Source organism: Cervus elaphus, chromosome 24, assembly GCF_910594005.1.
Source record: "Cervus elaphus chromosome 24, mCerEla1.1, whole genome shotgun sequence".
Taxonomy (NCBI): domain Eukaryota; kingdom Metazoa; phylum Chordata; class Mammalia; order Artiodactyla; family Cervidae; genus Cervus; species Cervus elaphus.
In genome coordinates, this window is record NC_057838.1 from 54,648,873 (window position 1) to 54,664,810 (window position 15,938).

At 41.5% G+C, this 15,938-nt stretch overlaps 1 protein-coding gene across 2 annotated transcripts in view; it reads left to right on the top strand.

Annotated features, from left to right (window-relative positions):
* Positions 1-8,062: 8,062 nt before the first annotated feature.
* DENND6A (DENN domain containing 6A) overlaps positions 8,063-15,938 on the top strand; it is a 49,510-nt gene continuing 41,634 nt past the window's right edge. The window contains exon 1 of one of the 2 annotated variants that reach the window (XM_043886246.1): positions 8,063-8,380. In XM_043886246.1, the coding sequence (XP_043742181.1) occupies positions 8,144-8,380 (237 nt within the window). In that variant the 5' untranslated portion in view covers positions 8,063-8,143. The remainder of the gene's footprint in view (positions 8,381-15,938) is intronic. The other variant, XM_043886247.1, reaches the window with a different exon arrangement.

Below are 15,938 nucleotides of genomic sequence, written 5' to 3' on the forward strand. Positions count from 1 at the left end.
ACCAAATATCTGGGCACTCCATGACCCAGTCAGGTTGACACATAAAATTAATCACCACAGTGGCATAGCAATTTCTGCCAGAAAGACATTAGTGAAAACATTGTAATTCACTTCTTTTTCTTTCTGTTCAAGTTGTTTTCTTATTATATATACATAAAAAAAGGTTTTAGTTAGATATTACACAGTTAAAATAAAACAAATGTTTAATTCCAAGCAAAAAATTTCTCCAACTCCAATGTCTTTTTTTTTTTTTGCATATAGTCTATACGAACAGGATCATTCATTGTATTTTGTGACCTACCTTTTTCTACTTAAAAATATATAATTTGAACATTTCTCTGCTACAAAATATTCTTCTATGACATTTTAAATGACTGCATAATAGTCTATTGAATGGGTATATGACATTTTTCAGTCAGTCTCCTCTTGTTGGACATTTAGGTAGTTTCCAATTCTTCATTATCATAAGCAACTCTATTACACTCTTGTTACCTCTTAATGTTTACTTAATGAAAGTACATGCCTTCTCTAAATAACAACACACAATTGTGCAAGATAAAAGCAAAGCTCCTTATTTCTATTCACCAGCACTTCTTTTTCCCAGCATTTCTATTCCCAATGGGGCAACCAATGATTAAATAGTTCATTGTGTGTCTTTCTGATATTTTTTGTTTTCTGACTTCTTTTTCCCTTTTTCTTCCATTCTGTTAACCTGTAGACTTCTGTTTTCTGCTCTTCTCGTGCTCAGCCTTGAGCAGCCTCTTCACCCTTATTTGTTGCTTAGTCTGGAAAACCAGGGCTTCCCAGGTGATGCTGTGTGTGTGTGTGTGTTAAGTCGCCTCACCTGCCAATGCAGGAGATGGAAGAGATGTGGGTTCGATCCCTGGGTCAGGAAGATCCCTTGGAGAAGGGCATGGCAACCCATTCCAGCAATCTTTCCTGGAGAATCCCACAGACAGAGGAGTCTGGTGGGCTACAGTCCACAGGGTGCTAAAGAGCCAGACATGACTGAAGCAACTTAGTACGCCCTAAAAAATCAGACTAGCCCATCTATTAGAATTATTTAGACTTTGTCAAAATATTTTATGAGTGATGGGCTTACATCTCTCTGACTAAAGAGCATGAACTTCACTGGTTGCTCTTTCTGTTTGGCATTTTGTAATGGGCCTTTTAAACCTGCCTCCTGGCACTAACTGGGTCAAACAGGTGTAAAATAACCTTCAAATACAGTGAGGTGTTACTATGTTTACTTTTCATAAGCTAAGAATCAACTACATTTAAGAAATATTTTTATATTAACTTCTCATGTGTTCATAGAACTGATCATGAAAGGAAAATTTTGTAAAATAAGAATACTTAGAGTTTTTTTTTTTTTTTTTAGTGTTTTCATTCATTCAGTAAATATTTAGGGACTTCTCTTGTGGTCCAGTGGTTAAGAATCTGCCTTTCAATGCAGAGGATCCAGGTTTGATTCCTGGTTGAGGAACTAAGATCCCACATGCCTTGGGAAAACTAAGCCTGTGGGCCACAACTACTGAGTCTGTGTCACAATGAAGATACAACACAGCCAAAAAAAGAAAAAAAGAAGAATGGCTTTTAAAAAAGTTATAAGTTTGTATAAATCAACTACAACAAAATTTTTAAAAAATAAATATTTACTGAGTACCTGTCACATGTATAGATATTAAGAACATCAAGATGAAAAACCAAAGCTCTTCATCTTCTTTTTTAAAGTTTTCACAAGCACTATTTAGGAAGCACCTAACAATATATTTTGTCTTCTTTGCCTGGATCCTCCCTTCAAAATGTGAATTTGAGCATTCTGTCTCTGAGACAAGTGGCAGTAAACGCAACTCTCTGTTGATAACACATTGGCACCTGAGTTTCTGTATTTCTGTTTATTTTCTTTCCACTACAAGCGTAGCTACACCCTAGTAGCTACAACAGCATTTAGCTCAGGATAAGGAGGGAAGTCCTCTGGCTGCCCAAATAAGTGGATATCTAGGGCATCTGGATCCCCTACGGGTCCTTTTGGTAAAACTAAATCTAAAGACCTTGGCGCTGCAATTCACACCATTATCTAAAGTTCACCCTTTCTTTTTTTTTCTTTCTTCTTCTTCAACTATGAAAATTGCTGAAATGCCAGGAGTTTGGTTACGGGGGAATAGGGAAGTCTGGAATGTTTTTAATCCTGCTCTCAGTATTGTTGGTAATATTAGAAGAGCAGCAGAGCCATGAATCCAGTCATGCTCTTGGCTACAGCAGACTACCCTGACTTAAGCGCTCCTCACATGTAAAAAGACCCAGGGCTTTAGTTGACAGTAAATGCAACCTGAGCCAGTGATGTGACCTGGCTGCCAAAACTAGCAAATGTGGCCTGAACCAGCATTAATAGAAGGCTGGTGGCTCGGACAAGTAAGGTAATGGTCCCAGAGTACACCCTGCAGTGGTCGGATCACACCTGAAGGATAGTGTTTCATCCTGGGCACTGCATTTTAAGAGTGATGTTGACAAGCTGGAGTATGTCCAAGTTGGGCAACAGGATGATGAATGGCCTAGAAACTACATCCTTTGAGGAATAGTTAAAGGAACAGGGGTAGTTTACTCAGGAAACTAGAGGCCTAAGGATGTGGGATAACCACCTTCAAATATCTACAGGGCTATCATGTAGAAGAGTTGATCTCCTCTATATAATCTCAGCAAGCACAACTTAGACCAATGAGTGTACATTACAAAGCGGTTGATCTTGTCTCCATAAAAGGAAGCACTTTCTAGCCCTCATGAACACGCAGAAAATAGCAACTTTGCAAGGCAGTGACTACCTTCAGTTCAGTTCAGTTCAGTTCAGTCGCTCAGTCATGTCCGATTCTTTGTGACCCCATGGACCACAGCTCGCCAGGTCTTCCTGTCCATCACCAACTCCCAGAGTCCACTCAAAGTTACCTCCATTGAGTCAGTGATGCCATCCAACCATCTCATCCTCTGTCGTCCATTTCTCTCCTTGCCTTCAATCTTTCCCAGCATCAGGGTATTTTCCAAGGAGTCAGTTCTTTGCATCAGGTGGCCAAAGTATTGGAGTTTCAGCTTCAACATCAGTCCTTCCAATGAACTCATCTCCCTTAGGATAGACTGGTTGGATTTCCTTGCAGTCCAAGGGACAGTCAAGAGTCTTCTCCAACACCACACTTTGAAAGCATCAATTCTTCAGCACTCAGCTTTCTTTGTAGTCTAACTCTCACATCCATACATGACTACTGGAAAAACCATAGCCTTGACTAGACGGACCTTTGTTGGCAAAGTAATATCTCTGCTTTTTAATATGCTATCTTGGTTGGTCATAACTTTCCTTCTAAGGAGTAAGCGTCTTTTAATTTCATGGCTACAGTCACCATCTGCAGTGATTTTGGAGCCCAACAAAATAAAGTCAGCCACTGTTTCCCCATCTATTTGCCATGAAGTGATGGGACCAGATGCCATGATCTTAAGTTTTTTGAATGTTGAGCTTTAAGCCAACTTTTTCACTTTCCTCTTTCACTTTCATCAAGAGGCTCTTTAGTTCTTCTTCACTTTCTGCCATAAGGGTGGTGTCATCTGCATATCTGAGGTTATTGATATTTCTCCCCACAATCTTGATTCCAGCTTGTGCTTCTTCCAGCCCAGCGTTTCTCATGATGTACTCTGCATATAAGTTAAATAAGCAGGGTGACAATATACAGCCTTGATGTATTCCTTTTCCTATTTGGAACCAGTCTGTTGTTCCATGTCCAGTTCTAAATGTTGCTTCCTGACCTGCATATAGATTTCTCAAGAGGCAGGTCAGGTGGTCTGGTATTCCCATCTCTTTCAGAATTTTCCACAGTTTATTGTGATCCACACATTCAAAGGCTTTCGCATAGTCAATAAAGCAGAAATAGATGTTTTCCTGGAATCCTCTTGCTTTTTCGATGATTCAGCGGATGTTGGAATTTGATCTCTGGTTCCTCTGCCTTTTCTAAAACCAGCTTGAACATCTGCAAGTTCACGGTTGACGTATTGCTGAAGCCTGGCTTGGAGAATTTTACCTTAATAAGGGGTATTAGAATGGCAACTGGCTGACCAAAAAAAACCAAAATTCATGAATAGGATGAAGGGTTTGGAGAGACAACCTGATCTAAGAGCCTTACAGATTCAAAGGTTCTAATGTCAGAACCTCAATAAGGAAGAAAGCACTCGTAACCTTTTCCCCTTAGATTCCATGCAAGTATTAAACATAGAAGCTATGTTAATTTGACTCTAAACAACAAACTGTGGAAAATTCTTAAAGAGAAGGTAATACCAGACCACCTGACTTGCCTCCTGAGAAATCTGTATGCAGGTCAAGAAGCAAAAGTTAGAACTGGACATGGAACAATAGACTGGTTCCAAATCAGGAAAGGAGTATGTCAAGGCTGTATATTGTCACCCTGCTTATTTAACTTATACGCAGAGTACATCATGAGAAATGCTGGACTGGATGAAGCACAAGCTGGAATCAAGTTTGCTGGGAGAAATATCAATAACCTCAGATATGCAGATGATACCACCCTTATGGCAGCAAGTTTAGAAGAACTAAAGAGCTTCTTGATGAAAGTGAAAGAGGAAAGTGAAAAAGTTGGCTTAAAGCTCAACATTCAGAAAACTAAGATCATGGCATCTGGGCCCATAGCTTCATGGCAAATAGATGGGGAAACAATGGAAACAGTGGCAGAATTAATTTTGGGGGGGGCTCCAAAATCACTGCGGATGGTGACTGTAGCCATGAAATTAAAAGACGCTTACTCCTTAGAAGGAAAGTTATGACCAACCTAGACAGCATATTAAAAAGCAAAGGCATTACTTTGCCAACAAAGGTCCATCTAGTCAAAGCTATGGTTTTCCAGTAGTCATGTATGGATGTGAGAGTTGGACTACTAAGAAAGCTAAGCGCTTAAAAATTGATGCTTTTAAAGTGTGGTGTTGGAAAAGACTCTTGAGAGTCCCTTGGACTGCAAGGAAATCCAACCAGTCCATCCTAAGGGAGGTCAGTCCTGAGTGTTCATTGGAAGGATTGATGTTGAAGCTGAAACTCCAATACTTTGGCCACCTGATGCAAAGAACTGACTCCTTGAAATACCCTGATGCTGGGAAAGATTGAAGGCAAGGGGAGAAGCGGACGACAGAGGATGAGATGGTTGGATGGCATCACCGACTTAATGGACATGAGTCTGAGTAAGCTCCAGGAGTTGGTGATGGACAGGGAAGCATGGTGTGCTGCAGTCCGTGGGGTCACAAAAAGTGGGACATGACTGAGGCACTGAACTGAACTGAAGGCCAAATATCGAAGTTATGAGGGTGGAAGGAAAAAAGTCATAGGAACTTTCTATTTTCCCTGGTGGTTGTGGGTTTTTTGTACAAAGATTTGAGTAGTAGTGTTTATTTGTTTTTTCCCAAGGAGATTTTTTTTTCTCTTTTAAGATTCTTTAAAAAAAAAAAAAAAAGATTCTTTAAAGGCCTGGTTTTCTTTCTTTCTCATCAAACTTACGGTCCTCTTAATAGTTTTCAGAATACTACATTTTGAAAAGATTGCTCTTAATCCAAAATTATAAAGTAGCATTTCAGCAAATGGCAAAGAAACAGACTTGTGGAACAATAGGTGTTTAGAGCTCATTAATCATTAATAATGAGGCAGTGTCCAGTAAGGTGTGTGCATTGCGATAGTTTGACTCTTCCCCACAATTGGTTATGTAAGTAGGCTAGAATGATCATTCCTACTTTACCACTACACAAACAGAGTGTTGGAGCAGTCTGCCTACCATGATCGTGGATGGAGCAGGTGCTAAAATCCCAAACTTTTGACTTCTAGTGTTCTAATACTGTTTTTAATACTAAAAACTGTTACTGTCCTTTCCTAACAGTAGGTCTAGAGACTTACTTAAATGCAGAATATATTTTTTCTCTTAACTACAGTGGTTCTGAGTAGGAAGGCAGATAGCTTTGGCCAGAGTTGGTCTTTAAGTTTAATGTTTCTAGTTCATTTTCTGTCCTAAAGAAAGTCTCCAGCAAACAGCACTATTGATGTCTGAGGATATTAGAACTTCTCCTTGAAAAGAGAGATGCTAACACTTATTTCAACTAAAAATCCTATGGGTATGGACAAAACAGTTCTTGTAAAACAGGGTAAATTTGAGTGGGTGGTGCAGCAAAGTGCTTAGGAACTAAGGGTCAAAGAGAGAAATCTGGGTTTTAAGTCTTTGTTCTGCCACCTACTGGCTGTGACATTATTGACATCTTGAGGAGCATCAGAGTCCTTATCTGTAAAATGGAATAATAATAGGACGTATCTTTTTGGCTTCCCAGATGGTTCTAATGGTAAACAACCTGCCTGCCCATGCAGGAGATGTGGGTTTGATCTCTGGGTCGGGAAGATCCCCTGGAGGAGGGAATGGAAACGGAAACCCACTGCAGTATCCTTGCCTGGAGAATCCCACAGACAGAGAAGCCTGGCGGTCTGCAGTCCATAGGTTCGCGAAGAGTTGGCCATGACGGAAGCGACTTAGCACACATGCATCTTTTTGGCTGTTAGGAGAATCAGATAAAATAATCTGTGTAGAGACTTCCCTGGTGGCCCAGGGGTTGGGAGTCCACCTGCCGATGCAGGGGACACGGGCTCAATTCCTGGTCCAGGAAGATCCCACATGCCTCTGGACGACTAAGCTCTAGAGCCCCCACGCTGCAGCTACTGAAGCCGGAGCCTACCGTCCACGCGCCGCAAGAGAAGCCACCGTAATGAGAACGCCCACGCACCTCAAAGAAGACCCAACGCAGCCAAAAAAATAACTATTGTTTTAAAAATTAAACACAATGGAAAAATGCAGAAATGGTCACAAATAAGGAAGAAGAAGAATCCGCCTTGTAAAGCAGGGGACACTGGAATTAAGATCTCACATGCTTCATGCCCAGGGCAACTGAGTCCAAGTGCTCTGGAGGCCCTGCACCACAGCAAGAGCCCGAGAGCCACAACTAAGATCAATACAGCCACATAAATATTTTTTTTTTAAAAGATAAAGTGTGTAAAAGCATGAATACTGTGCTGTTTTTGAAAAAACACGTTTATTGTGAGTTATTATCCATTGTCTTTTACTCATTTTCCTACTGGAGCATTACTGCGTGTTTCTTATTTACTTCCATTCTTCAGTTTATGCTCAGCATAGTAGGTGCTGAATGAATCCCAGTCAGTAGTACCAGGGTGGATCCATAATCAGTCAACAGACCAAGTGCCTCCTGCGTACCCAGTCCAAAGCTGATCTCCAAGAATACTAAGCTTCAGGAGACTAGACTCTTGCTGGGAGACAGTAATCCAGAGGTTGTCGTAGAGGTGCTCCAGAAAGGTGCGGAGATGTGTGAGTGTTGAGTGAGTCACAGGAAACCAGGCCGAGAAAGATGGGAGGGGACTTTGTGGAGAGGACACTGCTGAATGAACGCACAGCAAATTGCCTGTGTGCATTGCAAACCTGCATCAGAGTTTTAATACTTGCTTGACTAGTCAGGTAACCTCTCAGAACCTCAGTTTATCTAAAAAGATGTAACATATCTATGTGTATATATCTATGTATACGTACACATACATATGTATATGTACACATACATATCTATGTATACATATCTAGTATATGTCTACCCACTAGATTCAATGAAGTAATATTTGTAACTACTTCCTTGGCCTTTCATCTGTCACAGAGTAAGTGTTCAATAAATGTTGGCCACTGTTACCACTACGTTCTAACAATTTTGTAATACCTTATAATTACGAACGGTGTCATTCCAAGAATAATTGTTTCCCTAGTCGTTGGACTGCGAAGAAAGGTTTCAGGATACACTGGTTCAGTCTTGACGAGCTTTAAAGCAAGGAGGCTAGAGCGGGCTTGACAGTTTCAGTCAAGTGCCTGCGCGACGTCGCCAAGTTCGGGGGGCGGGACCAGACGGCGCGCGCAGAGCCGGACTCCCAGGGTCACGTGTGCCGCGGCCCCTCCCCGGCCGGGCCCGTCCCCCGCGGCTGCGACAGCTGCCGCTGCGCCTGCGCGGAGCCCAGCGCGCTCTGCGGCGCGGTCCTCTGAGGAGGCGGCGCGAACGGCCGGGGGGGCGGCGGATGGCTCTGCGGGGCCTGGCAGGCTCGGGGCCCGGCTCCCGAGGGCCGTTGGACGAGGCGGTGGCGGCGGACAAGGAGCGCGAGGCGCCGGCAGTGGTGGTGGCGGGAGCCACGCCAGAGGACGATGAAGAGGACGAGGGCCGCAGCCGGGGCCTGCTGCGCTGGGACGGCTTCTCAGCCTGGCTGCACTGCGTGTGTGTGGTGGGCTTCGACCTGGAGCTGGGCCAAGCCGTGGAGGTGAGGCCCGGCCGCACCTTGTCCTCGCGCCGGGGCGGCTCCGGCAGAGCGTGTGACCCGCCGGCCGGCCTGGACCCCGGTCGCTGCGCATCCGGGCGTGGCCGGCAGCCCCTCCGCTGTCAGCCGGGCTGCGGTCCAGAGGCAGTTCCCGTGGGAGGCTCCTGGGCTGTGGCTAAGGGTGAAAAGTTCTCTGTAGGCCCCTCCTAAATACTTGCTGATGGTCGTATTTTCATTTTCTTTTAACCTGGTGTCACAGGAGTAACTAGAATGGTTAGCGGCTCCCGGAGAAGACCGCAGGCAGGATGTTTGGGACTTTTTCAAGAAGCGAACAGTGTCCCTGACATATGGTGAACTATAATAGAATAGCCAAACCTCAAACAACCAACTTTTTTTTTCTTTAGACTCAGATTGTTTTGGTCATTTGCAGCGACTCTTAGAGCATTCCACTCAGCCTGAGCCATAATGCTTATCTCCGCAGAGGTTTTCGCCTTTTCCTGCCTTTGTTCCTCATTTCTGTTACTTCTTGATGTTGCCTCTGAAACGGCCTGAAAGCTACCATCAAGACGAACAGAAGGAAAATCGTTCGTTTGTGAATTTGTCTAGTTTTCCATCTTTCTTGCGCCTTGTTAAAAGGCATTGTAATCTTAACTACTCGACATTATTTAGGGCCCCTTGTGTAGCATAATGGATTACTTGTCTTTGTGCATCCAAGAAAAGAACCACCGATGCTTAGAAGATATCTTTGTTTGGTTGGCAATGACAGATTTTAATGAATCATCTCATTCTGACTTCAGTGGCATGTGTTGTCTATGAAAATTGTCCCGGGATGTATTTCCTAATGTGGAGTGTGTAGTCAGCCTGTCTTGTCTGTATTTTATGCAGCTTGGTACACACTGTGTGCTTGTGTTTAGTTGCTCAGCTGTGTCTCACTCTGCCAGCCTTTAGACTGTAGCTCGCCAGGCTCCTCTGGCCATAGGGTTTTTTACGCAAGAATACTGGAGTGGTTGCCATTTCCATCTGCAGGGGAGTCTCCTGACTCAGGGCTCGAACCCACGTCTCCTGTGTCTCCTGCGTTGGAGGCAGATTCTTCACCCGCTCAGCCATTGTAAGATCTAGGTATTATCTTGGTTTCTGGGCATACATGAAGAATATACTCTAGCCTATATTTGTAGATCAAGACTACAATTTAGAAGAGAATCAAGAATCAATCACACTGGAGGATAGGGCTAAATGCAGTGCTTGGCACATGACACACTTCAATAAAAAACTGATAGTACAAAAAAAAAAACAAAACTGATAGTACATAAACAGCACTTTAGGATGAAAACAACAGTTCCCAAGGCTATAAAGAAGAGATTTATAAATCATCTATCATTTACATTGACATATTAACCTGAAGATATATATATAGTAGAATACAATTTCGTTAGAAAACATGCTGTAGTAGATTACATTTTTAAATAGTTAAAAGAGCTCTATTTAGACTCACCATTTGGGCATTCTTTATAACACTTCTGTATTTTTTCTGACCAAATAAACAATACTTAGCAAGTATTGAGGTACTCAAAAAATGTGAATCACTGAGACTGTTGAGACTATTTTGAATTTCATTTGCTATTTCTTTACCCTGAATGGTGGTTCAGAGGGTAAAGCATCTGCCTGCAATGCGGGAGACCCAGGTTTCGATCCCTGGGTCAGGAAGATCCCCTGGAGGAGGAAATGGCAACCCACTCCAGTACTCCTGCCTGGAAAATCCCATGAACGGAGAAGCCTGGTGCAGGCTACAGTCCATGGGTTGCAAAGAGTCGGACACGACTGAGCGACTTCACTTTCACTTTTCCTATTTCTTTAGGTCTGTGGTCTTCATTTATTTTTTTCTGAAGATCCAAGATGCAAATAAGTCACAAACTTCATGAGCTCTCACCATTAGGAAAATACTAATACAAAATCTTGTATATGCTTCTACTAACTGTCTGGGGAGCGTTTATGGACCTCCTGATCCTTTGCCCTCAGATTAAGAATCACTGATTTTAGAAAGTGTAGGGTGAGGGTGGGGAAGTTTCCCTAATAAAGGATTCCAAGAAAAATACATTAAGAGGCAACACAATTTAATTTTGTTTTCTTTTCCTGAAAAGTGTAGAATATTGCCACTTTTAAAATGAAGAAAAGTATAAATTAACACTATAACAAAATAGTTGAAATATATATTTCACTTTTGTATTATGGCCATGCATGCATGCTAAATTGCTTCAGTCGGTGTCCAACTCTTTGCAACTGTATGGACTGTAACTTGTCAGGCTCACCTGGCTGGGATTCTCCAGGCATGAATACTGGAGTAAATTTCAGTGCCCTCCTCCAGGGGATCTTCCCGACCCAGGGATCGAACCTGTGTCTCTTAATGCCTCCTGCATTGGCAGGCAGGTTCTTTACTACTAGCGCCACTTGGGAAGCCCCATTACCACCATATCAAGGCCAAAAATGGACAGGAGGGGTGGCTGTAATGGGGCAAAAAAGGTAAGTATAGAATTGTGTTGGGTAAATGGATTAATAGCTCCAGCCCTACTTCCTATAATGTACAACTATAGGGATTCAGAAGGGAAGTTAATTGAAAAATAGCTTAAAAACTAAGTTTGGACAGTATATCCTCCACTTCAGTCCTATTATCAAAAATGCAGTTACTGAGTCTTAAGCTTGAGAGAGACTTAACAAGTCTGTTCTGCCATGACAGAAATTACCATTTGCAAATTTTAAACAAATACATAAACAATGCCACTTAAGCTTAAATCCCTGCTTAAGTAGAATATTGATCAAGAACTTAGATTCTAAAGCTGGACTACCTAGGCCTGAATCTGTGTGACTTAGGGCATGTTACTTAGCTTTCCTGAGCCTTACACTCCTCTGTGACAGGTTAACAGTGCCTATATCATGGCATTGTTGTGAGGGTTAAATAACTTAATGTTGATGAAACATTTGGAACAGTACCTTGGATTCAATATGATGTATGTAAGTCTTTGTTTGGGAAGCACTGAAAATCTCTTTTTCAATGAAGAAAAGCCCTACGTTTAGCTTTGTGGAGATGAGGCCTTTAAACCTTAGTTTTCTCACCAGAAAAATGAAGTTGAAGTACTAGAATCGGTTTTGTTTTGTTTTAAATTGGGGAACTTTCTCTGTGTAAAAGAAAAAAATCAGATATACCTTAGTGGCTAATCTGGTTGAAATGGGGCCTGTGTGTATATATTCGGTTTTGGACAACAGAAACTAAGCTATAGCTTAGGGGAAAAAAAGGCACACTTGCTAAGGCCACAGAGGTACTTCAAGTTGTCCAAGGTACAAACCTAAAGGGACTTAGAGAAAATGGCTAAAATCCAAAACCAGGAGAGCCTCCTCTTTATGCTCTTGTTTTATGGATTTTGTTCACGCTTTATGCTCCATTGCAAACTGACTTCTCTGCTTCTGTGATCTTTATGGCTAAGTTGCCCTTTTCAGCCACTTCAATGAAGAGAGTAAATGTCATTCCCATTCCAAATACCAGCGGAAGATACTCAGGCCTGGTTTGGGGCAGATTCTCACCGTGCTACAATCAGCTGAAGACCTAAGTTGTTAGAGTAGTGGTCTGTGTTGCATAAAATGTCCCCTGGCAACCCTGACCTAGAAAGGAACAGTGAAGGGGCTTTTTAGAGCTGGGAAGAGACTGCAAAAGGTGTTGACTACAGGAGGTGTGCTCAGCTTCTTTCTCTTCCCCAGAGGTGGGCCTAGCATCATCACTGTGACACCATGGGTCCTGTGAAACAAGGTTTGAAATCTTCTTGGTTTTGTATACTCTATGTCACTTCCAGCTCTGTGAAATTACCTGATTATATGGTAAAGCCTTCACTATCTGAATTTAGAATTGCCTCATTTATTCCATGGTTGGTTTTTTTTTTTTCCTGATTGAGTAATAATATGCTCGTTGTTGAAAATCTGACAAGAAAGGAAATTATAAATACTAGAAAGCATCATTCATAACTATACTAAGAGATTGATATTTGGCATTTTTGTTAATGCTTTTTTTTTCTTTACATAATTTTGTATCTGTCAAGGACAAATTTGAATATTAAGAGCAGCAATCCTCTCTAATTTAAGTATAGAGAAATTGATTGTAAGGAGTCTTTTGGAACCCAGTTGCAGGAAGCAGGGTTGAACCTCATGGGATTTGGAAAGCCTCAGGCTTTTGCTTTTGTCTCTGAGGAGCTGTGTGGTCTTCTGTCTCTGCTTTTCTTTGCCTGTCTGTTCCATTCTTTGTGCTGAGGCTGGTTTCCTCTGCTAGGGTCTCAATTTCTGCTCCCCCATTTCACCTGACTTTGGGTTACCTTCATACTGATTTTAGTCAAGCTTCTACTTTTGTATTCTGGAACCAGGCAGAAGCTCAGTTCAAATACTAGAGTATCTGATTGGTTCAGCATGGGTCAGGTGCTCCCTTTTGTTTAGTCAGCTGTGGAAAGGAGACAGGTTTCAGTAGTGGCCACTGAGGTTCTCCCCAGCAAAGGGAAGGGACACTTGAAAGCATGGTCTGGGCAGCAGTCTCCCAAACAGGTCTGCTTAAAGAGTCTGCCTTTATTGATAAGGATTCTAATAAACAATTTGCCATACATTAAAGAGTCTTCATAAATATAATTTTATGGACCACCGCTTATTTAACCATTTTCCCTAATTTAGATATTTAGTAATTTCTTTTTTTCTTCACATTGTGAAGAGTTGTTTGCCACCTGTACACTCTTCCTTAGAGATAGTCTTCATTTTTGAGAGCCTTTAAATCCCTGGGTTAGGAAGATCCTCTTGAGAAGGGAACGGCAACCCACTCCAATATTCTTGTCTGGAAAATCCCATGGACAGAGGAGCCTGGTGGGCTGTAGTTCATGGGGTCACAAAGAGTCGGACACGACTGAGCAACTGAACCCACATACACACTCACATGCAAATCATGTGAACTCACAGAACATGTAGAACATCATAGGAGGTCACCTCTTGAACCCTTCCAGCTTGCGATTTTATAAGAGTTGAGAAATCATTGGTGGCTTTCCCCCTCTTGAAGGCCATGACCTATCAACTTGTTGGACAGAATTTCAATCTAGTGCAGAGAGCACAAGCTTGGGGTATTGAACATATGCTAACAGATATTTGGCCAATTTCTGCAGTTCTCTGAGTCTCATTTTCCCCAACTATAAAATGGGAATATAATATCCTGCAAATGTTATCGGAGGTACTAAGTGAGATTAAAAGCACGTAAAAATTAATGTCTGTCATTTAATGCACACCCAGTATGTTAGCTGCTTTTTATAATTAGCGTCCTCACACATTCAATAACTAGTGTGGGACTATCTTGGATATTCTGTCACTCCTATTGTTTTGCCTTAAATTTATTTAAAAAATACACAGTTTTGGATGTGAATCATCCAAGCTAACCTTGTGTAAGTCACAAGTATTTAAAGCACTTTCTGGGAGTCAAGTTTTGTAGGTTTCACTTTGCTGATTATCTATGACATAACCTATTTATGTACATATAGTTTGTATTTCACCTCTTTGATGAAGAGAATTTCAAGTCAGTTAAATTATAAAAAGCAGGACAGTTTATAATCATTTGATTGTTGATCCTCCCCCAGCCTTTTTTTTTTCCTAACAAATTGAAGATAAAGCTTTGCTCTTGGGTAAACTTAGGCCGATTTTAAAAGAACATTTAGCAGAACTGACTCGCCTTTCTTTCCCTTCTGGTTTTTTTTTTTTTTTTTTTTGAGTCACCGCTTATGTATTCTTATCCCCTAGCAAGGTAGAACCTAGAGTAGTCATCACAGTTTTCTGTATCTTAGCAAAGTTTCTGTTAATTTTCTGAGAAGGATAAAGGCAGTTATGTGCAAGGTTTTCTTTGTTTCTTTCTCTCTTCTGGTGGCTTACAGCCTCAGTGTTTGATCCTCAGCATGTTCACTGTTTTAATCGAAATGAGTGTGTGTAATTGCATGTTATACTGTCCCATTGAGCCATCTATTCAGATATTTATTGGACACCTGCCATATCCAAACATTGGTGTGTTCTGGAGATAAAGCCTTGATCATCTCTTCCTTCATTGAGATTACAGTCTAGCATGGAAGGTAGGCCATGCCACAGTGAATGTTAGGATAGGATTTGCAGGGCCTTAATATTAATAATGGCCTTTAGCTTCCCTGGTGGCTCAGTCAATGAAGAATATTTGGACTCTGTGGGAGAAGGCGAGGGTGGGATGTTTCGAGAGAACAGCATCGAAACATGTATATTAGCTAGGGTGAAACATATCACCAGCCCAGGTTGAATGCATGAGACAAGTGCTCTGGCCTGGTGCACTGGGAAGACCCAGAGGGATCGGGTAGAGAGGGAGGTGGGAGTGGGGATCGGGATGGGGAATACATGTAAATCCATGGCTGATTCATGTCAATGTATGACAAAAACCACTACAATATTATAAAGTAATTAGCCTCCAACTAATAAAAATAAATGAAAAAGAAAAAAAGAAAAAAAAAATGCATGCAGTGTAGGAGACCTGGATTCCATCTCTGGGTCAGAAAGATGCCTTGGAGAAGGAAATTGCCTTCTCTCCTGGGAAATCCCATGGACACAAGCTGTAGTCCACAGCGTTGTCAGAGTCAAACACAACTAAACCACCACCACCAATAATGACCTTTAAATTTCGTTGTGAAATAGTAGCACTTCATGGTAACTTGATGTAGCTCTATTATTTGAGATTTAAAACCTTAGTGACCTCTTGAGCTTCTTAGGCTTCCAGATTCTACAAAGGCTTCTTTGGTGGTAGTAATCTCCAATTCCTACCCTGGTAGCTTGGATGGTAAAGAGTCTGCCTGCAATGTGGGAGACCCAGGTTCGATCCCTGGGTCAGGAAGATCCCCTGGAGAAGGAAATGGCAATCCACTCCAGTATTCTTGTCTGGAAAATTCCATGGATTAAGGAGACTGGTGGACTATAGTCGGACATGACTAAGTGACTAACATTTTCACTTTCGCTTTCATTTTTCAATCTATGATTCAGTTATTAAATTATATAATCTGGAGATAATTTGGGAAGTTCTACTGTCAAGTTAGTTCTTTCACCAGTACTTTATGTTTTATACTTACTATGATGAATGATGTGAAATATGGAAAACTATATCTAAACTTTACTCTTTAAAAAACTTTTTTTATAATTGGAAGAAAATTGCTTTACTCTCTTGTGTTGGTTTCTGCCATACAACAATACAACAACACAAATCAGTCATAGTTAGATATATATACATATATATAATATATCTATATATATTCCTTCTCTCTTGGGCCTCCCTTCCCTCCTCCCATAACAACTTCCCACTAACTGTCTATTTTACACACTATAAATTTTACTCTTTTTTTTGAGAGAAGTACTTTACTGTCCATTCCGTGTTCAAACTGATCCGGTTTTCTAGTAGCATAATTTACGTTAGATCTTCAGCAAGCAGAAACTTTAGACTTGAGGATACTATGATTTCTGGCCATTTTTTCCACTTTTTAAAATCAGTAAACCT